The sequence below is a fragment of the Geotrypetes seraphini genome, chromosome 1 (genome assembly GCF_902459505.1).
Source record: "Geotrypetes seraphini chromosome 1, aGeoSer1.1, whole genome shotgun sequence".
Classification (NCBI taxonomy): Eukaryota; Metazoa; Chordata; class Amphibia; order Gymnophiona; family Dermophiidae; genus Geotrypetes; species Geotrypetes seraphini.
This window is the reverse complement of record NC_047084.1, coordinates 289341807-289369175: the sequence shown is the minus strand read 5'-3', so window position 1 is coordinate 289369175 and position 27369 is coordinate 289341807. Positions and strand designations below refer to the sequence as shown.

General features: G+C 43.5%; 1 protein-coding gene across 1 annotated transcript in view; it reads right to left on the bottom strand.

Moving 5' to 3' along the window:
* NAGK (N-acetylglucosamine kinase) overlaps nucleotides 1-21630 on the bottom strand; it is a 104310-nt gene extending 82680 nt beyond the window's left edge. Inside the window, exons 1-3 of the mRNA XM_033953349.1 lie at nucleotides 21487-21630; nucleotides 14992-15076; nucleotides 8443-8541 (exon numbers count right to left, since the gene is read on the bottom strand). Of these exons, the coding sequence (XP_033809240.1) occupies nucleotides 8443-8541; nucleotides 14992-15076; nucleotides 21487-21515 (213 nt within the window). The 5' untranslated portion in view covers nucleotides 21516-21630. The remainder of the gene's footprint in view (nucleotides 1-8442; nucleotides 8542-14991; nucleotides 15077-21486) is intronic.
* Nucleotides 21631-27369: the final 5739 nt, after the last annotated feature.

Sequence of the window (27369 nt, the reverse complement as noted above, 5' to 3'; positions counted from 1 at the left end):
TGAATGCGTGATCGATGTTCTATTAAACGGGTCCTAACTGCTCTCTGTGTTCGTCCAACATACATCAAGTCGCAGGGACATATTATGACATACACCACCCACTTGGACCTGCAGGTAGTGACTGATTTGAATTTATAACATTTGTTAGTGCTGGGATGTTGCCAGCTCCGTCCCTCGATGGTAAGTTTACAAATGTCACATGCTTCATCGCACTTGGTGTGCTTGCCTATATGACTAGGTGTCACTACACTGCTAGAATAGTTTGAGTGGACCAAATGGTCCGCTAAGTTTCTAGCACGGGAAAATGCAATCCGGGGAAAGTCATGAAAAATGGGGTGTAACTGGAGAATGTGCCAATGTCTACGAATACTCCAGGCAACCCTCTTAGCGTGTTCAGAAAATCCCAGAACACAAGTAATCCCAGAGTCACCTTGAGTGGGGGTATTGGTAGAAAGTAACAAGTCCCTGTTAGCGTATAGGGCCCGATGGTAAGCCTTTTGTAGGACCCGATGGAGATATCCTCTCTCTTGGAATCTGGAGAATAACTTCCGTGCCTGTTTGCGAAATTCGTTTATGTCAGTACATATCCTCCTGACCCTTAAAAACTGACTCGTGGGAAGTGACTGCTTCAGTTTGGTCGGATGACAACTGGTGTAGTCCAGGTAATTATTGACCTCAACTGACTTTCTATATATAGTGGTAACTAAGGTGTGTCCTGATTTAATGACACTCACATCCAAAAACGATATTTGGCTAACACTGGATTCCATAGTAAATTTCAAATTGAGGTCCAGCGAATTGAGCCAGTCAAGGAAGTGTGGTAATAAATCTGCAGGACCAGTCCATATACAAAAGACATCGTCGATAAATCGACGCCACATCTTGATGTATGAAAACCAAATTGAAGCATATAAATAACGCTCCTCAAAACAAGAAACGTATAAATTAGCGATACTGGGGGCAGCAGCCGTGCCCATCGCTACTCCATGTGTCTGTAAATAAAACTGTTGGTCAAACTGAAAATAGTTGTGGTTCAATACTAGTTGGGCAAGTTGAATAAGAAAGTCAGCTCGGACACGTTCATGATGAATATCCTGCATAAAGATTCTGGAGATCAATTCAAGAGCTGCTGACTGAGGAATATTAGAATAAAGGGATTCCAAATCCATAGTGACTAATATATGAGTGTCCTGAATATCAGTAAGGTCAGCAATGCTAGCTAAAAAATGAGTGGTATCTTTGAGATAGGACCTAGCATTAATCACTTGTGGCTTAAGGAACCAGTAGATAAATTTGGATAAAGGCTCCAGAACTGTGCCTCTAAGGGACACAATGGGCCTGCCCGGGGGAGGCCTGGCCGGCTTGTGGACCTTTGGAACTATATAAAACGTGGGGCGTCTGGGAGAAGTAGATTTGAGAAATTTGGACTCAGCTTTTGTTAATTGACCTTCTGTATAAGCATTATCTACCCGTTTAATAGAACATCGATCACGCATTCATACTCAATCTATGAATGCTCCTATAGTGCCTCATTGCATATTGGTCAATCACTCCTTTCAAGACCTACGTTGGTTCATTATGGAGCAGGTGTTTGATGATTTTCAGGGGGATAAATTAATCTGGCTCCAGCGTAGGGAACAATTTTGGATTTTTGAACTCCAAACTTTGTCTCCAAAAGGTCTGAACGATTATATTGAATGGCAACATACTTATTGACTTTGGAAGTAAGCGCAGTTTATATTTACATCTTGATGTTCAGGATAGTTTCTTCTGAAGATCTTTGATCAGCTGACTCGTCAGCTGACTTTTTTCACCTATCATATTTGAGTCTGCAGTTTAAATCGGAGGCGTCCTCTCCGGTTTAGTGCCATTTCCTCCTTGCTTTACCAGCTTTATCAACAAATTTGAAATTTTCAGCGCAGTCCAGTTCCTGAGGAAGGGGGTGTACACCCCCGAAACGGAGTCCCGTTGGATGAAGACACTGCCTGTTGACTGCACACGCACGGAGAAGCTAAGTCCTTCCAGTTGTGTTTTTTTGCTTGGTTAGATTTGGACACTAACTTTCCTTTTGGCCCCCAGATTAGGGGAAAGAGATGAACTCTATCTTTATTTATATTTGATGTGTGTTTTTTCAATTATTGTTTTTCACACATAGCACTTTTTGTTGTGCACATTAGTTATTCACACGGAGAGAGCCCAGGGATGTTTCGCAGTTAACACTTTTCTGAGTGTAAACCCGCGGCAGCTTGTCCCTGGACGTTCCAGGGGTTGCTGTGTGACTGAGGGTTCTCCCGTAAAATACATTATAAATTAAGACACAGTTTCAGTAATTTGTAGACTTCATCTCTTTCCCTTAATCATTTTGCCTTCTTGGGGTGAGGGAGGGTTTTAGATTTTTTGTATATTTTCCCAATTTTAAGCAGCAGTAGGCATCCTACGGCTGTCTAATCTGCCAATCGGGACGCATGTTAAAAAAAAAAAAATGCTCCCCAGGCAGGCCGCCTATATTGAAGGTGCCTCCGGGAGTCTAGGGAGGCCTGCAAGACCACTTAAGCTCGCCTAGTAGATCGAGAGACGCTTACAATGTAGGCCAGCAAAATGCTGGACTACACTGTAAGTAGATTTGGCTGCTATACTTATCACGGCAAGGGATCTCACTGCTGCGATAAGAATAGCGGCTGCCTGTCCCCCCCTCCTCCCTACGATCGCTGGCAGGAGAGTGCCCAACCCCTCCTGCCGGAGGATGCTCCCCAATCGCCGGCAGGAGAGTGCTCAACCCCTCCTGCTGGAAGGCCAACCACCTGCACGATTACCAGCAGGAGGGTGCCCAACCCCTCCTGCAGGAGGTCACTCCCCCTATGGACCCCCCAGCACTAACCTCCCCCCCCCCGGACCCTCTCCACACTAACCTCTAATCGTTAGCTGGACGGACGTGTCTTGCTACTCTCCAGCAGGTCTGCCTCGTCAAAATGAGGTGTGCCTGCCCCTTTCCAACCCATCCCTGCTAATCCTAGGAGCCTAGGCCAATCAGACCTTAGACTTAGCAGGGATGGGCTCGAAAGGGGCAGGCCTGCCTTATTTTGACGAGGCGGGCCTGCTGGCCAGCCGGTAGCAAGACCCATCTAGCTGACCATCTAGAGGTTAGTTTGGGGGGGCATTAGCGCAGGGGGGGGTGTCCGTAGGGGGGGCGTCCGTAGGGGGGGCGTCCTCCGGCAGGAGGGGTTGGGCACCCTCCTGCCGGCGATCGGGGTGCATCCTCCGGCAGGAGTTGGGCACCCTCCTGCCGGCCATTATACCTTTTGTCTACTCTAACTCAATTCTGTAACATGGACAGTTACAGAATCTGTAATTCTATACATGGCGCTAAAAATTCTGAGTGAAAATTTGGGCATTTGCCCAATTTCTACATGCAATTTAATTGGTCAATTAGTGCCGATAATTGGGTTCCAATCAATTATTGGCTCTAACTTGCATTAATTAAAAGTTACTCACACATTTTTAAGTGCTGGGATTTGTGTGTAAACTTTAGTTTCAGAAAGGGGTGTGGCCATTTGAAAGTCATGGGCAATTATAGAATAAGGTTAGATTCTCATCTAAAGTTAGGTGTGGAGCCTGGTGCCAACCAGTATTTTATACAAAGTGCCTAACATATAGCACAGGATTTTTTTTTGGCACCATTTACAGAATTGGGTCGAAATAGCTTAAGAGAAGATCTGACATGCAGAAATGGGGAACAAGTGTGCAAAATCCTACAGAGCTGTCTGAATTCTTTCCAATCCCTCTTCCTGTAAATGCATGTGTATGTGTGTTTTGTATCCCAAAATGTTTATGCCAGAAAGAACGATGATGTATATCTAAGGTACAGACTAAGCAGCCATATGGCTTACTTGTAAACATTAAATGGAATGCAAGAGTGCAATTTTATTTGACAGTGGATTTAGGGACGAATGCTTTTTGCCTGCTGTGGTTTCTAAATACCAACCATGCTCTGTTTTTTCCCCCCACTCAAGTTTTGGCACCCTTGATACGGCTAGATGCCAGTTTGCACAATAATAGAAGAACGAGCTGGCCCTCTGATAAAGCAGTACATGAAACAAGGGGGTCCTTGTTAGGAGACTGTGAAATTATAAGACTGTGAAATATTTGATAGTGTGACACCCTATTTTTCTGAGTATTGGCTACCCACTTGCTTCAGCTTATTATTTAAGTTGCTGACTATACGAGTTCACATTATTCACAAGTTCCCTGTCCTTTCAATACAACTTTCTTATCCCTTATCAACCAACACGCACTTTGCATACTGCCAACATCTTCTTGTTCTCTCCCATCTTTAGATTCGCTCCTTCTTGTGCTGCTCCACCTGTTTTAGTATGGAATTCCTTACCCTTCATTCTGAATGATCTTTCCTTAAATTTAAAACTTTGTTGAAAACCCACTTCAACTGTGTGTTATCCTCTTCAATTACAAACTGGAAAGGCTGTTGAAGTATGTGGAACCACAGATATCTTCTATGGTCCAGAAAGATGGGAATGTGCAGATTTGCTTCCGTGAGGGCCAGAGAGGCTAGAAATTCTCCTGAATGTACAGCAGCGATGACTGAACGGGTCATCTCCATGTGGAAAAAAGGGACCCTCAAAAGCGTATTCACTGCCTTGAGATCCAAAATAGGCCTCCAGTCTTCTGTGCCTTTCTTTGGCACTACCGACAAAGTATCTGGAGTGCCTGCCTGAGCCCAAGTCGTTGTTGGGAACTGGCTCTATAGCCCAAATGTCTAGAAGTCTCTGGAAAGTGGCTCGGACCTGGATCTCCTTCTCTGGCCATCTGGCAGGGGAGTCCAGAAACAAATCCATGGGACAGTGATAAAACTCGATCTTCTGACCCTCTTGGATGATATGCGGGAGTGGGGCTGGTAGCCTGGCATCATTGTGTCTCTTTCTAACATATAATCATTTTTTTCCAACATATAATCACCTCCTCTCCTGTTTATTTTCCCTCTTTTCATATATTCTTGTAAATCTTTTCCCTCTCTCTTCTTTTTCAAGCTTGTAAACCGTGCCGAGCTCTACTTCCGTGGAGATGATACGGTATATAAACTTAGGCTTAGTTTAGTTTAGTGTCTTTTTGGAGGGTGGATTGAGGTGAGACCCAGCAGCCTGCTGGCACCTGGAGCTGCTGAAATAGTGCTGATAATTATGGAGGGGCCTCTGAGCAGAGGAACCCTGGTAGTATTGCCAAGAGCAGTGGGAGGAATGAAAAGTACTTCTATTCCTGCAAGGAGATCAGCGAGGCCTATTCTCCAACAGAGACTTAGGGTCGTGATCCACCACATTGGCCATAAGGTCATTAAGACCTTTACCAAAAAGCATCTTCCCCTTAAAGGGTAGTCTGTTCAAGGTAACCTTGGATGCCAGGTCACCTGCCCACTTCCAGATACAGAGCATTCTGCGAGCCAAGACTGCATAAGCTGACAAGTTTCCAAGTTTATTTACAGTTTGATATACCGACCATCAAACGAATACCTGGATGATTTACAATTCCTAAAATTTGAGAATTAAAAAAAAAAAAGGTGAAATGGGGCAATATAATGACAGGACGAGGACAAAGATATGGACAAAACTGATACAGAAGGTACTGAGGAAGGGGAAGATTCAAAATTACATCGAAGTTAAAATAAAAATAAGGGGGAGGTAAGAAGAAAGGGGAAAGAACAAATAAGTTGCAGGGAGCACTTATGACCGTGCATTTGGAAGTGAAGGGCTGCATTTCCAGCTTCAATTCTGACACTACATCAGAAATAAAATGGTGGACAGAGACCAACTTAAAAAGGCAGTAGATGAGGAGCATTCCCCTGGTCAGAAGCCAGGGAGAACTCTCAGCTGCAAGGCCCAAACAGGGAACCAGAGTCATCCAGGTCTGAGTCAGAATCCTGGGACAAAAGTGGCATGAAATCAGACATTCCATCCGACACGTTGTGATATGAAAAGTCACTGGAGCAGATGAAAGTGGAGAAGACGCTCTCTGGGTCGATGGCTGTGCGCCTGTAGGCTGAATCACCTGTCCTGGATCGTGTCAGAAAGGCTCTCCACATGAGTAACAAATTGCAGGGAGAAGCCTGGTGCAGGGGAAATAAACGAAGTCTGCAAGTTCTCTGGCTGAGCTCTCATGGGGGTTGCAAGATGCTACGCGCCTCTGCTTTGCATCACCAAGAGAAAGAAGTCTCAGGCAACATTTTTTTACCCATGTGAAGGACCCATAGTGGTTCACCTGCTCTGGAGTAGAAAATGACACAGGGACAAGTTTGTCCCCATCCCTGCAGGAATTCAAATTCCCCGCCCACAGGTTTTGTCATGGTCTCTGCCCCGTTTCTGTAAGCTCTGCTTTAACTACACAAACCTCGAACACTTATGATTTTAAAGTGTTTGAGACTTGTGCAGATGAGGACAGAGCTTGCAGGAATGAGGCAGGGACAGGAAAATGAGTTCCCGCGGGGATGGGGAAAAATTTGTCCCTGTGTAATTGTCTACTTTGGAGGATAGAATGAGGCATCTGAACATTAGATTCTCACACCCAAAGAATTTAGGGCCAGATTCTGTAAACGGCATTGCTATTGGTGGTCGTCCAGAAAAGCGGTGCTATTTGAATGTCATTCACACAACAGTGCCATTTACAGAATCACAGCGAAGTGTTTTACAGGCCTACATTTCCGGCGCCTACTTTCAACGAGAATGTGTCCATAAAGGCACCTTCCGGTGCCTATATTGACTTCTGGCATAAACCATGCCTACTTTCAACATAGGTGCTGGTAGACGCCTCTATGGATGGGAGTTGAATGTCAGTCTTTCTGGTGCTTGCAGCATCCACCCTTTTTTAAAAAATGACTTTTTAAATTGGTTTTAAACAATGCGGTCAATTACCATGCCATTTGTCATCAATCAAAGCAATTAAGTGAGACGGCAGTAGGGTGTCTACCACTGCCCAAGTTAAGATGCTGTTTGTAGAATTGGGCCCATTAGGACTAGATTCACTAAGAAAACTGATCAATTTGTGACCCGATTCAGTAACCTTTGTGCCGATCCAATTCCAATCCATGCATGCAAATGAGGGGAAACGGCATGCAAAGTAGGAAGGACGCGATTCACTAACAAAATTAAGGCACATTGACTGGGCTGGCCGATCCAAAAACAAGCGACTGTGAGGACCAGTCGCTTGGGTAAAAACCCTGTTCTCAGCCCCAACTCTCCTGCCTCTTTGCCGCCCTGCTCAGCCCCGACTCTCAGGCCTCTTTGCCGCCCTACTCAGCCCCGACTCTCAGGCCTTTGCAGTCCCTATACTCTCCTGCTCTGCCTCCCTTCCCTACAGTGTGAGCCCATGGTTTTAACCCGTGGGTTAAATCCATTGGCTCGCGAGTAAAAGTAAAGTAAAAAAGTTAAAAAAAAAAGCACGGACAGCAAACGCATATGCAGACCATCTACAGGCAAAGAAGATGGTCTGCACAAGTGTCGGGATCACTCAGTAGCAATCCGTGCAGTTGGTGGTGGGGGGTGGGGGGTGGGGGGGCATTCCTCCAATCGCCCCATTTGAATATTGTCCCATTGTGATTTGGTCAGCCTGCCACGGATTGGACACGATCGGGCAGGTTAGTGAATGGGACCCTTAGTCTTTTCTGGGTCAATCTTAAGGTAATAAAGTCTCATCCCCCAGGCATCCATAACTGGATACGTTCACTTCTTGTCAAGGATCTCCTCCTATTACACTATATCATAATTTTGGGGTTTTGGGTTGTTGTTTTTTTAATCAGGAAGGTGTGAGATGATAGAAAAGACAGGTGTCTAGGACAATAACGAGTTTATGCAGAATCTGCAGTCAAAGGAAAAAAATGTCTTGACAGCTACACAGACTCAAATAATCAGTACATACGTCTACCCATAGGAAGGATAGGTGAACAGTTTTTAAAAAGCCCATTTACCTATATAAAGAAAAGATTTTAAGCAAACATTAATATTTAGAAGTATGATGTCCAATTATGCATTGTGTGTGTGTGGGTGGGTGGGAGGTCCAGAAATCTCAAAAGGTTGAATTTCACCTAAGGAATCTGAAACTCTTGCACCATCCTTGTGTGTATCTCCAAGTTTGCAAAGATTGGCTTTACACTGACAGATGTCCATCTATTTTAATTCAATAGATGTAGCTGCAGTATACCAAGTTTATGAAAGCAAACAAAGAATATGAAAAATTCATTTTACTGGTTCAGACAAATTTCACATCTGCAATCTGCCTTGATGTAAATAGTTTAAATTCCTCCCCTCTGCCACCACAAAAAGATATAAAATCTCTCTCAGCCTTCTAATGCGTCCTGGTGACAGATTATTTTGACAAATTATAGCACAAAAGAAAAAAAAAAATCCACATAGTTCTGTGAAAAGTAAAATGTTCTTTGCTCACCAGAGACCTGAGGGGAACTTGTGGGTCCAGCCCCGCCTTTTCTTTTGCTTCCAAAACCATTTCATTGATAGTTTCCAAACATCTGTCTGGCCCAACCAGCTAGTAAAAGAAGAGACAGATAAATGTTACAAAAGCAAAACTAGATGGATTGTTTAACATAAAAAAGCCAAAACAGATTGCACAATTTTACAGAATGTGAAGTTTTAAACTGTTTAAAAAAAAAAAAAAAAAAAGCTTTTAACAAGGATCCAGCTCTTTTGGGTCTCCAGCTCAGCTAAAACTATGGCTAGGATCTGGTGCATTAAGACTTCATCTGCAACTACCCAGGATTCACCCTCTCCTTTTCTACTTCCGCTTTCTGACTCACTTAGCCTAGTCACTGACTCCAGCTGGGAACCACAAACCAGGATGCTTCAGGAACCATGAAATCAAGGGTCTTGAATCAAGACATTAAATTTTACCACTGCATGATGACCAACTCTCTCCCTCTCCCAAGGGAGTACTGAAAGCTGCCTTTGCAGTCTTATTGACCCCACCAGCTAGCCTGGTGAGCAGAAGACTTGAACTGGGAATTGCAGTGAGAAACTCTGCACAGAACCAACTCAGCTCTGCTCTCTGAAAGCTGTAAGGAATTGGGGCTGTTACTGGTTTTGATTTTCAAAATGTGTCAAACAATAGCATCAGCCAAAGTGAGTATGCATGTATCATTGCCTCAGCTGCTTTTCTGGCAATCAGCAAATGCCTTCTTTGTTGACTCTTCTACTTACCGTATATACTCGAATGTAAACCGACCTGATTATAAACCATGGTAACCTCCCCTCCTCAGAGGGGAAAAAGGTTCACTCGACTATAAACCAGCTCTGGAGTAGAGAAATGACATGGGAACAAATTTGAACCTATTAGTGTTGCCCGATTCAGATAAAAATATTTCTATTTGATTCACTTTTAATGACAGCTTTAAGTTTAAACATTTTATTTAACCAAGGCAATATCATGTCAAAAATAGGAACATCTAAACTATAACATAGCTTTAAAATTAATTAGAAACATGGATTAAATGAATTACATTTTCCAGTTCTTATTTAGAAATATTAGTTCGTCAGCTTTGGCTGGCTTCAGACAACTCTGCCGAGCAGCAATTATTTGACTCGCTGCAGAGAATATTCTTTCTGAAGGAACAGAAGTTGCTGGCAAACATAGAAACTTCTGAGCAAGCTGGCTTAGTAAAGGTAGCTTCTCTTGTCTGTCAAGCCAGTATGTAACTACATCACCATCAGTTTCCAAGGGTTCTTCAAGTTTATAATATGCAAGCTGTGCATTGCATCTGAGGCTGATTTCATCATTGTCTGATATCAATGGAAGTCTAGCTTTAGTGGCAGCCACATTGGTATTTTTAACTGTTTCCCAAAAGCTGTGCTTTTGTCGCTGATGAGGTAAATCTATCATGCGAGTGAAGTTGTTCAGGTATCACAGGAGTACTTTCTGGTGCAGTTTGTGTTGCTGGTAGGATGCTCGGTGTTTGCATCTTCAGGATCTCTTGTATAACAAATGCAGTTATATCTGTTACCTCACCATATGTAGACTTGAATCTTGGGTCCAGAAAGCTGCTTAATCTGTAAGAGTTATTATATAAAATAAAATGTCTTGAAATCTTTGCAATAAACTCTTTTTCAGTTCTTCTGTGAAAGAACTGATGGTCTTTACATTTCTTGACTTGCTATCATCACTACATCCCTCTCCCTCGTCTCCATCATCATCAGCTCTTAGATCCGATTCGCTTGATTCATTGCCAGACTCGCCAATGGAATTTATCAGGTGTTCAACCATTGGATGAACAACAGACACAACAATATATTGCTCACCAGATGCAATTGTAGTTGCTTCTTCAAAAGCTTCCAATATATCAACAAACTTGCGTGCTAAATCATAGTCACATTCCAAAGGTACCGATTTCTTTGTGGCTTTACTGTTACATAAACATAAGTGGTAACTCAATCACACTTCGTAACACGAGGCAAGTACTGTTCCATCTAGTTTTTACATCACCAATGAGTTTCTTTACAGGCATTCCCAAAGTTTCTTGAGCCGTCTTCAAACTTTCTGTAGTATTGTACTATGATGAAATGTGCTAACAATATCACGGAATTTGTGAATGGTATCTGTGATAGCTTGCTGAGACCGTAGTCCATCTTTGACACACAACTGAAGTGTATGTCCAAAACAGTTGTAATGGACCATGCAGACCCCTTCCAAATAACTTTGCCCGCTGCTTTTTTCATTGAGGCAGCATTATAGGTGACAACAGCGAAAACCTTGCCTTCTAGCTTCCATGTTTTCACAGCATTTTCAACTGTATCAGCAATATTATCACCTGTGTGTCGCTCTGGCATGTGATGCGTTTTCAGCACAACATTGACTGGTTGAAAGCCTTTAGATATGCCATGTGCTGTGATTGTAATATAAGCCTCCATGGTTCCACTTGTCCAGAGGTCTGTTGTGATGCTTACATACTTAAGATGGTGAGCTTATCCATAACATGGGCGGAAACTTCATATTTAGCATCAATCATTTGATCTAAAGTTTGCCTTGATGGTATAGTATAGCTTCCATTCAAAGATTGTGAATAATGAAAAAAGCCTTCATCCTTTACAATGCTAAATGGCTACATGTCTGACAATGAAATAACAAAGTGCATTGTCAATCCTTTTGTTATCTGCTGGCTGCAGTGGCTTTTGGAAGAAGGATGAAACCAAACCTTTGGCTAGTACAGAAGCTTTTCTAGCGGTGTCGCTGGTTTGTAGCTCAAGATATTTTACTTTACGATGTCTTTCAACATGCAGCCACAGATTACGGGTGCCACCACTGTTTTTAACAGCTACTTTGCAAACCTTGCATCTGCCATTTCCATTATCCAAATGATCAAATACAGACCATATTACGGAATGTTGTTGCACAAGTAGAGTCTTTATTTTCAGCAGTTGTTTTGCCCATCTTTTAGTCAAGCAGTATCCTAAAAAGAAACAAAACATTTTCATACAAGTTTGCATACATAATATTTCCCGATAGAAAGCAAAAACCAGATGCGTATTCCCAGTGCCTGGAAAAACTGCGAACTGCTCGTCCACAAGGGTGCCAGCAGGCATCAACAACACGATAAACTTCACAAAGTACTTAAAAAAACAAATAAACCCCCCCACACACATTTTTCCATTAAAGCAGTTTTGGAGACATTTGCACGAACAGTTCTTTTCCCCAGTCCATAAGCAAGCAATATGAAAAAAGATTTCCTTAATTATCTACTCAAACAACATTTTTGCTATTCATTGTACCTAAACTATTATTCAGTTGAAAAAATTTAGTTTGTTCAATCAAATCCCATCTAGACATTGGACTTCTGAGTGAATGAATGAACAAACTGCATACGAAGGGGTTTCGTCAGTCGTAAGGCGGAAGTCATTATGCCATTGTATAGATCCATGGTGAGGCCCCACCTGGAATACTGTGTGCAATTCTGGAGGCCGCATTATCGCAAGGATGTGCTGAGACTGGAGTTGGTGCAAAGAATGGCCACCCGGATGGTCTCGGGACTCAAGGATCTACCATACGAAAAACGGCTTGACAAATTACAGCTATACTCGCTCGAGGAGCGCAGAGAGAGGGGGGACATGATCGAGACGTTCAAGTATCTTATGGGCCGCATCGAGGCGGAGGAAGATATCTTCTTTTTCAAGGGTCCCACGACAACAAGAGGGCATCCGTTGAAAATCAGGGGCGGGAAACTACGAGGTGACACCAGGAAATTCTTTTTCACTGAAAGAGTGGTTGATCGCTGGAATAGTCTTCCACTACAGGTGATTGAGGCCAGCAGCGTGCCTGATTTTAAGGCCAAATGGGATCGGCACATGGGATCTATTCACAGGGCAAAGGTAGGGGAGGGACATTAAGGTGGGCAGACTAGATGGGCCGTGGGCCCTTATCTGCCGTCTATTTCTATGTTTCTATGTTTCTAAACTAAATTTTTTCTACTGAATAATAGTTTAGGTACAATGAATAGCAAAAATGTTGTTTGAGTAGATAATGAAGCAAATTTCTGAAAGTCTACAGAAATGATTCTTAGCTTCCCCACCCCAGATAATCATCCCCCAAGTTTCACCAGCCCCCCTGCCAATTCTCAACTTCACCAGCCCCCTGCTCGATTCTCAGCTTCCCCAGCCCCAAAGACAATCATCCCCCCAAGTTTCACCAGCCCCCCTGCCGATTCTCAACTTCACCAGCCCCCTGCTCGATTCTCAGCTTCCCCAGCCCCGAAGACAATCATCCCCCAAGTTTCACCAGCCCCCTGCTCGATTCTCAGCTTCACCAGCCCCGAAGACAATCATCCCCCAAGTTTCACCAGCCCCCCTGCCGATTCTCAGTTTCACCAGCCCCCCCTGCTCGATTCATATACTTACAGGACTGTGGATGTGGAATTGCGGAGAAGAGAGGAGAAATGCGCGAAGGAGAGAGCCAGCCAAAAACACCCTTTGCTGTTGCCGACGCCGATCTGCACGAGGTCCACTCGGCGCTCCCAAGTCCTTTTGTTTCTTCTAATGTAACCTCCGGTTTCACAAAACAGGAAGTTACATTAGATGGGAACCACTCCGGTGGATGGCGGCAGAGAGAAATCCTGATCGGGTCTCGGGGCTGAATCGGCGAGTCCGGTTTTTAAAAAAAAAAAAAAAAAATCGAACCAATTCGAATCGTGAATTGGGTAGCACTAGTCCCCTTCCCTGCAGGAACTCAATTTCCCCATCCTGTCCCCGCAAGTTTTGTCGCCTTCGCAGTCCCTGCCCATTCCTGTAAGCTCTGCCTTAACTACACAAGCCTTGAACACTTATGATTTTAAAGTGCTGACCATACTTATTGAATAATCACTTTTAAATATTTGCAATTCCGGTTCCAAGAGAACTGCATTGGTTATCAGGGTTGTATAAAGCAGTGTTCTTCAACCGCCGGTCCATGGACTGGTGCCAGTCCGCAAAATTTCCTGCCTGTCCGCAGGGCCGGCAAGTGCATTGGACCCCAGACAGTGCTATTCAGCCGCCAGTCCAGGTTCGATCGATGTGGCATTGTCTTCGGGCCGGCTCCCTCTGCCTCAGTGCTGCAGTGCACAAAGCCATGGGTAGCAGCTCGTTGCGCATCCCACTCCTCATCTGGAAGCCTTCCCTCTGACATTGCGACGACAGAGAGAAGGCTTCTGGTTCAGGCACAGGACGTGCGTAGGAGCCTCTGCCCATGGCTTTGTGCACTGCAGCACTGAGGAAGAGGGAGCCGGCCCGAAGATAACACCGGGAGCAGGCCAGAAGGCAAGGCACAGCATGGAGGGTAGGAGACAACAACGGTAGGAGGAATGATTTTATTTTTGAATTTAGTAATTGATTTACATCTGCTGTCTGTTCAGGAAGAAATGCATTTGTTTCTTTTCCTCTGGGGTTGTACTGCATGTAGAGTCTTGCATCTTAGGGTTTGTTTGTATATATTAGTACTTTTAGTTTTTGGTCCTGTATTTGCATGGTGTTATCTGTGTTCTGGTAGGAATGAATACTGAGAAGCATTCAGTGTGCTTTGTGTAGTTTATTTTTGTGGTTAATCATTATGTATTGTTAATACGATTATATTGTGTGTGTGTACATATGAAAAATGAATGGTGTTACAATTAGTACTATTATTGGGTCGGGGGCGGAGATTGGGTGGAGATGGGCAGGGTCTGGCCCACGACTTAGCCCAGTGTTCTAAAACTGCCAGTCCATGGACCGGTGGTGGTCCACAAAATAAATTATTTTATTTCCGCCGGTCCATAGGTGTCAAAAGGTTGGTATAGAGTACGCTATAAGGTGCTGTCTATAGTCGGACTAGTCCATCAGGCCTTGTACCATCCTGTGCATTTGTATTTTAAGAAACTCCAGGATGAATATTGTCTGGGCAGATCATTAGATCTGAGAATACTATGTTTTTCATCACAGGATCAGGCAGTAAGGGCACATTATGCTGATACTAGGGCATCTACTTTTTCTATTTCTGGGTGAAATTGTGGAATACTCTATCGGGACAATTGCATTTGTGTTCAGACAGGCTTGATTTTAAAAGCTTATTGAAAAAAACTCAGCTTTTTGCAACTTCTTTTCTATGAGATATACCGCGAGGTATTGGAATGGTGTCACAATTTTAAATCATTGAAGAAACAATTTTTGTATTTGTGTTTGTATGTTAAATCTGTATTATGTATGGCTATTTGGAAATCGCCTAGGTATGGGTGGTGTATAAATTTTAAAATAAATTAAAATAAATAATAAAGACCGATTAAGCTTAACCTGTGCCCTACTCATGCACACCAGAGAATCTGCTACAAGTTATCTGATCACTGTGATAGAGAGAGAACAACCTGGCTGTTTCCCATAACGTTCTGGAGCACCTCCAGTGATTTTAACCCTCGACTCCCTCCCCTCTATCCCACAGACTCTTTTGAAAAATGCTTTCTAAAATTTAACCTGGGTGTATAAAATTTCTTACCCAGTGATTGGTGCAGGGCCCATCTGTCTCAGCCAAAATCTTTCCATCTTCAGATAGCAAGACAACCTTTGAATGCGTTCCACCTCTAAGGAATAAACAGAGAGGCATGAGATGCTTTGCTCCTTCCATCTGCTCAAGGCTCCTCAGCCGACAACTGTCAAATAGCTCAAGGATGCTGTTCTAGAATGCTAGTGTAAGTCAGCACTGGAGCATCTCAATGGAGCTGCCAACAGTTATGCCATGTCTACTGGCGCCTAAGTATGGGACATCGCTGTATGAAGTAGTTAGGGTGGAGAAGATTTAAAAAATGTATTGCAATTTGTTATATATTGCATGTATTTATTTTTTTTTTAATTTATTTACCGCCAAAGATCTCAGCGGTTTCCAAAACAACACACATAAAAGCATAAAAATACATATGCACTGAAACATAGCAATACTTTCAAGATACTCATCAGCTGTAGTTAAGGTAATGCAAGACAGTTTCAGAGGAATAATTATCATATCATATTAGAAATAAGCATCAACAAATAGCTTAGTCTTAACCTGTGTAATATTAACCTTAGCCTGTGTAATATTATGTATGTATGTTGATTTTATTGTGCATGCTTTGTTGTACTCCGCTTTGGAAAAAGCGGACTATAAGCAACTAAGCTAAGGGCCTCTTTTACAAAGCCATGCGCGGCAACAGCCTCTGAAGCCCTTTAAATCTTTATGGGCTTCGAGGCCGTTACCGCAGCGGCCCGTGCTAAACGGCTTCTTAAAAGAGACCCTAAGTGGTGCGCATAACTTAAGAATGTTCTGTAAGTTACATGTGCAATGAGAATACATACTCTGCCCATCTGTATGTCCCCTCACATTTACATGCTAAGCAATAATAATGGGTCTAAACACAGAGGAGAGGGAGAGAGATGGTGGACAATGGGGTTTAGGGAGGGAAGGAACAGAAAGGGAAAGAAGTTAGACACAAGGCATGGTGTGGGGGTGGGGGGTGGGATAGAGATACTGGATAGGAGGGTAGTTGGGAAGAGAAAGGGAGAGACGGTGGACCCTAAGGTGGTACAGAAGGAGGGAAAGATGCTGGATGAAAGGGTAGTTTAGAAAAGTTGAGATCTGGGGATGGTGGGGTTCATCGCTGCAGCTGCAGGGATGGAGATGAAAAAAATGAAAGATGCCAGACCTCCGGGGAAGGGAAGGGAAACCAAAGGGGAGGACAGAGATGGAAGATAATGGCTAGCATGGAGAAAGAAGAAAACGACAAATGGGCAGGAGATCCTGGCAAGCAAGTTATCAGAAGACGTTTCCCAGAGCCTGGGACAAACGTGATTTGAATAATAACCAGACAACAAAAGGTAGAAAAAATAATTTTATTTTCTGTTTTGCGATTACAATATGTCAAATTTGACACATGTATCCTGCCAGAGCTGGTGTTACACTGCGAACGTGAGCTAGGATTTAACAGAGAGGAAAAGCCTTTTTGTTTATTTTGTTTATACCACAGGACCAGAGTGATTAGGAGAGGGCAAAGGGGGTTGGGGTGGGTGAAGAGGCTATAAAATAAACCCACCAGGATGTTTGGTTTTTTTCAAACACCCAATTGGGCAGGAAAAATGAATCGAATCAAAATTTTTTTTTCCTGAATCAAGCAGTACTAGTCCAGGGATCTATGTATGAAGGACAATTATAGAGACCACCCCCAGCAAAAGAAAAGATGTGATAGTAGTAAAGATTGCAACATAAACAATATCAGCAACTCATTTCTTAGCATTGCAACGGAAAGTGAAACGAAACAAAAATCTATACTAAAAAGGAGATTACTGCTGAAAAATAGCTGGAAAGCGATGACCACAAATGTCGCAGTCTAAGCAACAAAGTTCATGATCTGCAAGCCCTGATGTTAGAGGCAGATCTAGATATTGTCGCTATCACAGAGACATGGTTCAGTGAATCACATGGATGGGATGCAAACATAACGGGATATAATTTTTTTAGGAAGGACAGAGATGGTCAAAAAGGCGGAGGAGTAGCTCTTTATGTAAAGATCAATATCCAAGTGACCGAAATGCAAGGGACCTAGGGAGAGGAAGAAGCGATATGGATCGCTCTGAAAAGAGAAGATGGAACTTCCATCTACTACGTAGCAAATTGATAAGGATCTGATTGTGAATATCCAAAAGTTTGGAAGGAAAGAGGAGGTGCTGCTGTTGGGAGATTTCAACCTGACGGATGCAGACAGGAATGTTCCATCTGCGGAACCAGAAAGAAGTAGGGAGATTGTGGATGCCTTTCAAGAGGCTCTGCTCAGACAAATGGTGACGGAACCCACGAGGGAAAAAGCGATATTGGATCTGGTCCTCACAAATGGAGAGAGTATCTATAATGTTCGAGTGGGTGCTCACCTGGGAAGTAGCGGTCATCAAGCAGTTTGGTTTGATAACGGCTAAAGTGGAGAGCGGCCACACGATACTTAAAGTCCTAAATTTCAAATGTACGGACTTTAATGCATTGGAAGTGTACCTGAAGAAAGAGCTATTAGGATGGGAGGACATAAGAGAAGTGGAAAGAAAGTGGTCTAAGCTGAAAGGAGCGATAAAAATGGCTACGGACCTTTATGTGAAGAAAATAAACAAAAATAAGAGAAAAAGGAAGCCGATATGGTTCTCCAAACTAGTGGCGGAGAAAATAAAGGCGAAAGAGTTGACGTTCGTGAAATATAAAAAAAAACCAAGAAGAGGAGTGAAGAAAGGACTACAGGGTGAAACTGAAAGAAGCCAAGAGAGAGATACGTCTGGTGAAAGCACAGGCGGAAGAACAGGATCCGAGGCACCATGGCTTTACAAAAGGTAAATCGTGCCAAACGAACCTAATTGAATTTTTTGATTGGGTGACCAGAGAGCTGGAACGAGGACATATGCTAGATGTAATTTACTTAGATTTCAGCAAAGCCTTTGATACGGTTCCTCATAGGAGGCTGTTGAACAAACTTGAAGGGCTGAAGTTAGGACCCAAAGTGGTGAACTGGGTTAGAAACTGGCTGTCGGACAGACGCCAGAGGGTGGTGGTTAATGGAAGTCGCTTGGAGGAAGGAAAGGTGAGTAGTGGAGTCCCTCAGGGTTTGGTGCTGGGGCCGATCCTGTTCAATGTTTGTGAGTGACATTGCTGAAGGGTTAGAAGGAAAAGTGTGCCTTCTTGCAGATGATACCAAGATTTGTAACAGAGTAGACACCGAAGAGGGAGTGGAAAATATGAAAAAGGATCTGCAAAAGTTAGAGGAATGGTCTAATGCCTGGCAACTAAAATTAAATGCAAAGAAATGCAGAGTTATACATTTGGGGATTAATAATCGGAAGGAACCGTATATGCTGGGAGGTGAGAAGCTGATATGCACGGACGGGGAGAGGGACCTTGGGGTGATAGTGTCCGAAGATCTAAAGGCAAAAAAAAACAGTGTAACAAGGCAGTGGCTGCTGCCAGAAGGATGCTGGGCTGTATAAAGAGAGGCATAGCCAATAAAAGGAAGAAGGTGTTGATGCCCCTGTACAAGTCATTGGTAAGGCCCCACTTGGAGTATTGTGTTCAGTTTTGGAGACCATATTTGGCGAAGGCCATAAGAAGACTTGAAGCGGTCCAGAGGAGGGCGACGAAAATGATAGGAGGCTTGCGCCAGAAGACGTATGAGGAGAGACTGGAAGCCCTGAATATGTATACCCTAGAGGAAAAGAGGGACAGGGGAGATATGATTCAGACTTTCAAATACTTGAAAGGTATTAACGTAGAACAAAATCTTTTCCAGAGAAAGGAAAATGGTAAAACCAGAGGACATAATTTGAGGTTGAGGGGTAGTAGATTCAAGAGCAATGTTAGGAAATTCTACTTTACAGAGAGGGTGGTGGATGCTTGGAATGCGCTCCCGAGAGAGGTGGTGAAAGAGGAAAAACGGTGACTGAGTTCAAAGAAGCGTGGGATGAACACAGAGGATCTAGAATCAGAAAAAAATATTAAATATTGAATTAAGGCCAGTACTGGACAGACTTGCATGGTCTGTGTCTGTATATGGCCGTTTGGGGGGTGGATGGGCTGGAGAGGGCTTCAATGGCTGGGAGGGTTTAGATGGGATTGAGTAGGTTTTAACGGAGATTTCAGCAGTTGGAACCCAAGCACAGTACCAGGTAGAGCTTTGAATTCTTGCCCAGAAATAGCTAAGAAGAAAAAATTTAAAAAATTTAAATTGAATCAGGTTGGGCAGACTGGATGGACCATTCGGGTCTTTATCTGCCGTCATCTACTATGTTACTATCTGATATGCGTGGGCAAATGGTTCCATAGCTTAGGGATGAAATGACTGTAGCACATATTCAAAAAAGAAAATGAATGTCAATGACACTGAAATTCCACATGGCAAACAACCTTGTCCAGATTGGTGCACCACTTGTAGATGCAAACGGCACCTTGGGATGCTTTACCATATAACTAAGGGCCATACATGGTCAGGGGCAGTCCTAAGGCTACAACTTCACTCTTATAAGATCAGAAAAAAATGTTGATCCCAGCAAAGAAATACAGTACTTTAGTCAAGCTCTGGTAACAGGAAACAGGTCAAACCACTCCCACCTGACCTGGCAGAGTGCCTCTTCTGCTTCTACAGACCAAATGGCAGAGGAGAGGCAACATCAATGTAACCCTAAAACTATCCTTTTTGAACTTTGTAATTTAATTTCACTATTACATTTCTTAAAAAAAAAAAAAAAAAAAAAAAAAAATCCACATAGTAAGTTTGTCTTGAGATGATTTGGAAAGGCAACTAATCAAATCTAAAATCCAAATTATTATGTCAATCAAGTTTCCTGAATTTGATTGAGAGCCAACACCTGCAGCAGTCACAGAGCAGAACAAGAGGTGTGTGAATTCTACTCTATAAAAGGGGAGAGGAAGCACTTGAAAGGATCTCTAGCTGAGTGTGAAAATTACTTACATCTTGGTTGTTAAATTTATCAAACATTTAGATTGCTAATTTAAAACTGATATTTTTTAAAGGCAAAATCAGAAACAAAAAGATGACAGGAAACCCTCCCCCCCAAAAAAACATCCTTTAAGCTATTATATGTACAAGCCTGACAAATGAGTCAAAGTTCTCAGGTCAAGGTTTAAATATGTAAGAATTAATAACCTTGCCTTCAATCTTACCCCTCCCCCCTTTTCAAAACAGTAGTGTTTTTTACACGTTGTAAAAAATAAAAAAATTAAAAAAAATAGGGGGGGGGGTAAATGAAAAAATCTGATTGACAGGTTTTGCTCAAACTTAAAAGTACTTTAAAAAAAAAACCCCACAATCAAAGTTTTTTTTGAGACTACTGGACACACAAATGATCTTGGCATAGTAGCTAGAGTTACAGCCTCAGCACCCTGAGGTTGTGGGTTCAAACTCCGCACTGCTCCTTGTGACCCTGGGAAAGTCACTAACCTCCACCCTTACAAAGCCTTGATAGGCTTTTTTTTTTTTTTTTTAAATCACCAATCGCAGTGGTATTACCTCCAACGCTCATAGGAATTCTATGAGCGTCGGAGCTAATACCGCTGCAGCCTGTGATAAAAAAAGCCTAACGTGGCTTTGTAAAAGAAGGAGGGGGGGTATCCCTCTATTGCCCCAGAAACATTAGACAGACTAAGTCCATCAGGACAGATAGGGAAAATGCTTCCTGGACCTGCGCCTAGGAAGTGACAGAGGAAGAGCTGGCCCTGGTGTGACAGCAGCTAGGAGGTTGCTGCTTGCGCCAGGAACGTTACAGAGGTAGGGTGGAAGGGTAGCAGTGCGCGTGCAGCAGGAGGGGGCACGCAAGGAGCGTGGGGAGGGCGCACCTCTCACCCTCGCTACACCACTAGACATGGCATTGCTACTTAAATAATTCTAATTGCTGTTTTTAAGCTAAATTAATTGACATTCTACTGATTCGGTAGGGATATAACGTAACCATCACATGACCTATATAGCCACTACCAACACACAGAAGCCCCACTCACAAAACAAGAAAACTAGAAGTTTATAAAGAAATGTATTTTTCTAAATTAAGCAAGCACTCATTGCAAAAAGCACCCTCCTCTTTCTTCCAAATATACAGTATAAGGCATAAGAAGCGGAAAAGAGCAAAACAACCTAATGCAAAAGAGTAAGCAGAGATTACAGAAAGAATACCCTGCTTCCCCAACCGGCTGCGGGCGACTCCCCTTCCCCCTTTTCTTTTCGCTCTTTCAGCAAAGTAGGGCAGCAAACCGCACCGGCGGTAAATACAAACAGCCCCTGTAAACCTCCAGTAAAACTTTCAACCGGCGCCTCTTCCCTCCACCCTAAACCTTTCACTTTCACTTAGTGAAGACCAAAACCCGTTGGCGCGTACACACAGGCTCACTCTCCGGTGTGAGCAGGGGGAAGGACCCGCGAGCAGGTGCATGGAGAACGCGGAGGGGGGGGGGGAGAGAGATGATGCAGGCTGCTCTCACCCTTCCACACCGCCATACAGCGCAGCCATAGCTCGCGACGTTTCCTGCTCCTCCCGTACACCCTGGAATGGGAGGAGGAGCTTAACGCTAGTCACGCGCTTTGAGACCGTAGCGAGGTTTGCGCTAGTGCCTTTCCAAACATTTTCGCTCTGGCACTAAATGGAACAAATGGTGTTGTGTGTGGGGTTTTTTTGTGTCACATTATAATTGAAATTATAAAATTGCAAAACCAACAAAAATATAACTTGAGAGTTATTTATTTAAAGTTTTTAAAGCTACTGTATATATGGATAATTGTAACAACGGTGAAACTAAAGCAGATAGAATTGTTAATCACTGGGACGGATGTGCTTATTTTTGAGTGCAAATTAACTCAAAACGTAGCTCCATAGTCCACAAGCAAACATGAATTTCATCATCTTCCATCTGCAGTCTTTCTCTTTTTTAAATTTAATTTCTGTCAGAGTTGACAATCCAAGTTTGCAAAGATAAGAAGATCCAAATGGTAACAAAGCCTGATGTTACAGTGGGTGATCATCTGGCATTCAGTGATCACTGCACGATGTGGTTTAATTCAAAAGTAAAGTTCCAAAATTTTTAAAAAACTTAACAATGTTCAGATGGGGTAGGGTTACCAGATTTTTACTAAAAAAAAAAAAAAAAAAAAAAGAATGTGTGGCCCTACCCCTCAATCCCACCCTGGTCCTGCCCTATTCCACCCACAGCTCCGCCCCATTCTGCCCCACACAAACCTCATCTCTTTGGGGCTGAATCTGGAGGGCATCTGCACACACGTGGATGCAACATGATGACATCACATCATGCATGTTCATCGCAGCCATTTCATCATAGCCCTTTCAGCGTGGGCTGTTTTATTTCTTAATATTAAGACACTCTATCAAAGTCAATCTTTCACCTTGGAAGGCTTCCCTCTGGACAACTTTCTGTTCCAATATAAAGGGAAACCTTATGATGTGACTGATCTGTGATGATGGCTCTCCCTCCCCCCCCCCCCCATTTCAAACCTTGAAGTCATCAGATGATGCGGATGTAGGAAAAGAAGATTGCGGATTGGTGAAGGAAAAGGAAAGAAGCACCAACGGAGTGATGGGGGCTATTACCCCCCCCCCTCTCTTTCAAACCTTGCAGCTTCAGCACGGTAAGTGCTCGCCGTTACAATGGTCGCAATGAAGCAACCTTGTTTAATTGTCCATGCTGAACTGGGCTGGCTGAAACAGCCTTGCTGAACTGGCTGTGCTGAATCGTCCTAGACCCCCTAGATATGGTGCTGTATTTAAATTTTAGCAAAGCCTTTGACAGTGTTCCACATAGACTTCTAATAAATAAACTGTGTGCTCTCGGTACGGGCACCAAAGTGACGGGCTGGGTTAGGAAGTCTATGTGGAACACTGTCAAAGGCTTTGCTAAAATTTAAATACAGCACCATATCTAGGGGGTCTAGGACGATAGTAGTAGTCAATGGAGATTGTGGTCAATGGAGATTGCTCTGAGGAAAGGGATGTTACCAGTGGTGTGCCTCAAGGTTCGGTTCTTGGGCCTGTCCTGTTTAATAAGTGATATTGCTGAAGGGCTGTCTGGTAAGATTTGCCACTTTGCTGATTTGCTATTTACCAAAATCTGCAATAGAGTAGACACCCTAGGAAGGACCTAGCGAAGCTTGAAGAAGGGTCTGAAATTTGGCAGCTAAGATTTAATGCTAAGAAATGCAAGGTCATGCATTTGGACTGCAAAAATCTGAGGGAACGGTAAATTTTAGGGGGTGAAGAACTTTTGTGCACGACAGAAGAGCGGGAGTTGGGTGTGAGTATATGTGATGATCTTAAGGTGGCCAAACTAGTTGAAAAAGCGATGGCGAAAACTAAAGGGATGCTAGGGTGCATAGGGAGAGGTATGACCAGTGGGAAAAAGGAGGTATTGATGCCCTTGTATAAGACTCTGGTGAGATCTCATTTAGTGTATTATGTACAATTCTGATGACTGCACCTTCAAAAAGATATGAAAAGGATGGAGTTATTCCAGAGGAAGGCTACTAACATGTTGAGTGGTCTCCATCATAAGGAGTATAGGGACTAGAGAGTTGCGCGGGGACAGAAATCCCACCCATCCCCGCTCGTCCCCGCCAGGATCCTCTCCATCCCTACCAGGATCCTCTCTGTCCCCACCCATCCCCGCAAGGAATTACCTCCATCCCTGCCCGTCCCCATAAAAAACAGCAATTACTTCTGACAGGATTATCAATTCCACAGTTTCTTTTATGTTTGCGCTGCTGTTTTCCTTGTTTTCTCTTTGGTGGAACCCTTTTTTTTGTTTTCGGTTCAGGTAATTAACTTATAAACCCCTTCTTTTACTAAGGCTGACGTGTTCATTATATTATATGGACAAACCCTGCTTCTAAAGCAGGGGTAGGGAACTCCGGTCCTCGAGAGCCGTATTCCAGTCGGGTTTTCAGGATTTCCCCAATGAATATGCATAAGATCTATTTGCATGCACTGCTTTCAATGCATATTCAATGGGGAAATCCTGAAAACCTGACTGGAATATGGCTCTCGAGGACCAGAGTTCCCTACCCCTGTTCTAAAGCCTTCCATCCCTGTGGACCAGAGGGAGGTCCCCGTGGGAGTCCCGTGGATTAGGGGGGATTCCCGCGATCCCCGTTCCCATGCAGACCTCTAATAGGGACAGACAAAGATCTCAATATGTGTGCTTTGGAGGAAAGGTGGGAGAAGGAAGATATGATGGCGATGTTTAAATACCTACGTGGCCTATATGTGCATGAGGTGAGTCTCTTTCATTTGAAAGGAAGCTCTGGAATGAGAGGGCATGGGATGAAGTTATGAGGTGATAGGCTAAGGAATAATCTAAGGAAACACTTTTTTAGATATGTGGAATAGCCTCCTGGTAGAGGTGGTGGAGACAGACTGTGACTGAATTCAAGGAAGCCTGGGACAAGCACATGTGATCTCTTAGAGAAAGGAGGAGATAATACACTAGATAGAGTTTGAGCCTGCTGGGACAGAGAGGGAAATATGATAAAGTACCTGAATGTAAAACCACTTAGGATATATAAGTGGTATATAAATAACATAAATGAATAGTGGATGCTGCAGATGTGCAGACTAACTGGGTTATTTGGCCTTTATCTGCTATCATGTTTCTATGTTTAACAGAGAGCCCATGCCTGGTACATTTAGAATGGAATTAAGGCATGGGTAAATGTGATCAGAGCCCTAACATTTAGAAAGGATCTTCTTACACTAGTCAATCCATTTACCCTGAGCTGCTGGCAGGAAGAAGGGGGATCAAAGCCATTATCACAGGGGTGTCCAATGTCGGTCCTCGAGGGCCGCAATCCAGTCGGGTTTTCCGGATTTCCCCAATGAATATGCATGAGATCTATTAGCATACAATGAAAGCAGTGCATGCAAATAGACCTCATGTATATTCATTGGGGAAATCCTGAAAATCCGACTGGACTGCGGCCCTCGAGGACCGACATTGGACACCCCTGCATTACCATCTGCAGAGATCCTGTCCCTCCAGCATATATGTAGTTTGACTTCCTTACCCTTTGTCCTTTCTAAAGTACACACAGACAAACCACACCTGTGGCCTGAGCAAAATAAAATCTGGGTTCCCAGATTAGAGGTGGGAGGGAGAGGGAAGTATTCTTCCTTTAAAAATACTGGAGCAACTTGAAATAGATTGCCTTTTTAACCTCAGCCTTTTGCCTAGGCGGGGGGCTTCTTGGGTTAGATTTGTGTAATTTCCAAGAGTTGTCAACTGTCTAGTGCAGGGGTAGGCAATTCCGGTCCTCGAGAGCCAGAGCCAGGTCAGGTTTTCAGGATATCCACAATGAATATGTATGAGATGGATTTGCATGCACTGCCTCCTTGAGGTGCAAATCTATCTCATGCATATTTATTGTGGATATCCTGAAAACCTGACCCGTCTGTGGCTCTCGAGAACCGGAATTGCCTACCCCTGGTCTAGTGGCTAGCCTGGTTGATTTTAAGTTGGGAAGGTCGGAGCCTGCAGGACAGAAGACCAATTACTGGCTTACTGTTAATTAATGGCCTCAGAAGAAGTTCAGTTCAGCATCTCCCTTCTCCTCCTATTACTTCAGGGGTAGGGAACTCCGGTCCTCGAGAGCCGTATGCCAGTCCGGTTTTCAGGATTTCCTCTATGAATATGCATGAGATCTATTTGCATGCACTGCTTTCAATGCATATTCATTGGGGAAATCCTGAAAACCCGACTGGAATATGGCTCTCGAGGACCGGAGTTCCCTACCCCTGTGTTACTTCATTGGACTGCTGCCCTGTTGCAGCCACATCACTATAGTATCTGCCCTCCTAACTAGGACCTGTGGCATTCCTGGTGGCAGTAACTGAAAAGCATTGGGGGACTTCGTGGAAACTGTGAGTGTGCTGAAGTCTCTGCCACATCTCATCCCTGCAGAAATGGGCCTCACATTTCAGTTATTGTCACTGCCGCTGCTATAGGTCCCAGATGAATGGTGATGTAGTTGCAACAGTGCAGCGGTCTGCTTGGCTAATAGGCTGGGAGGGGAGATCAATAGTGATGGATTGGAGGGGGGAGATTGAGTAAAGGTGAGATGTACCAGGTCCTTTGGGGAAAGAAGGAAGAGGGAAAGGAGGTGGTGGTGGTCCTGCAAAGGGGTAACAGAACAGGAGTGGAGGTAGAGAGAGAAAAACTTCCTGCACCCTTAATAATAATAATAGCTTTATTTATATCCCTTCATACCTTTTCAGTTCAAGACGGTACACAACAAGTGGTGCTGTAAGGACAGCGAAGTTACATCATTTAGATTTGGGAGAGATAGATAGACAGAAAGTTGACTGGGAGAAAAAGGGGAAGGGATTTGTAAGGCATGATAGGTGTTAAGCAGAATTGAAGGGTCAGATAAATCTGTCAAACAGTTGGGTTTTTAGTCATTTTTTGAATGAATGGTATGTTAGTGAGTTCAGGATGAGGTCACTTAAGGTGTTGTTCCAGATTCCTGCTTGAAAGGAGAGTGTCCAAAGAGAGTCTTGAAGCAGAGGCAACTAAATTTGAAGATAATTCTGGCCTCGATAGGTAGCCAGTGAAGTTTCGTGTAGATTTTTTTCAAGCCAAATATTAGTCGAACTGCTGTGTTCTGGATAAGTCTCAGTTTCTTGATGTTTTTTTTTGTGAGATCCTAGGTAGGTTATGTTGCAGTAGTCCAGTGAGCTGGACCAGCAGTCTGAATGATGTGAAATTGAAGTATGATTTAGGGTGTGTATTTTCCATAGTAAGTGGAAGCATTTTTTAATCAGGATGTTGGTATGGACTTCTAATGTCAGTTGCTAATTTAAGGTGACTCCTAGGATTTGATGGTAGGGTTAATTGGGAAGTTTCTTCCATTTAGGTTAAGAGTAGATTTGGTTGGTTTGTTTGTTGGGGAGGCCATAAATATCTTGGTCTTTTCCGGATTTAGCTTAAGTTTGAAGTTTGTTGACCATTGTTCTACCTGGTTGATGATAGATGAGAGGACGTGTCTGGTTTTGTTTGACAGTGTAGAAATGGTTCAATTTGGATAGTTCCTGGCCTAGGGAGGAAATGTATAGGTTGAATAGTGTGGGGGATAAAGGAGAGCCTTGGGGGACACCACAGAGATTGGTCCAAGCTTGTGAGTAGGTTTGTTCGCTGATGACTTGGTAGGATCGTTTTTTTAGGAAGCCTTTAAACCAGTTGAGTACGTGGCCCGAGATACCTATGGCATCTAGACAGTTGAGTAGGATGTCGTGGTCCACCAGGTCGAAGGTGCTGCTAAGGTCGAATTGGAGTATTAATGTGTGTTTCCCTGAGATGAGTAGTTGT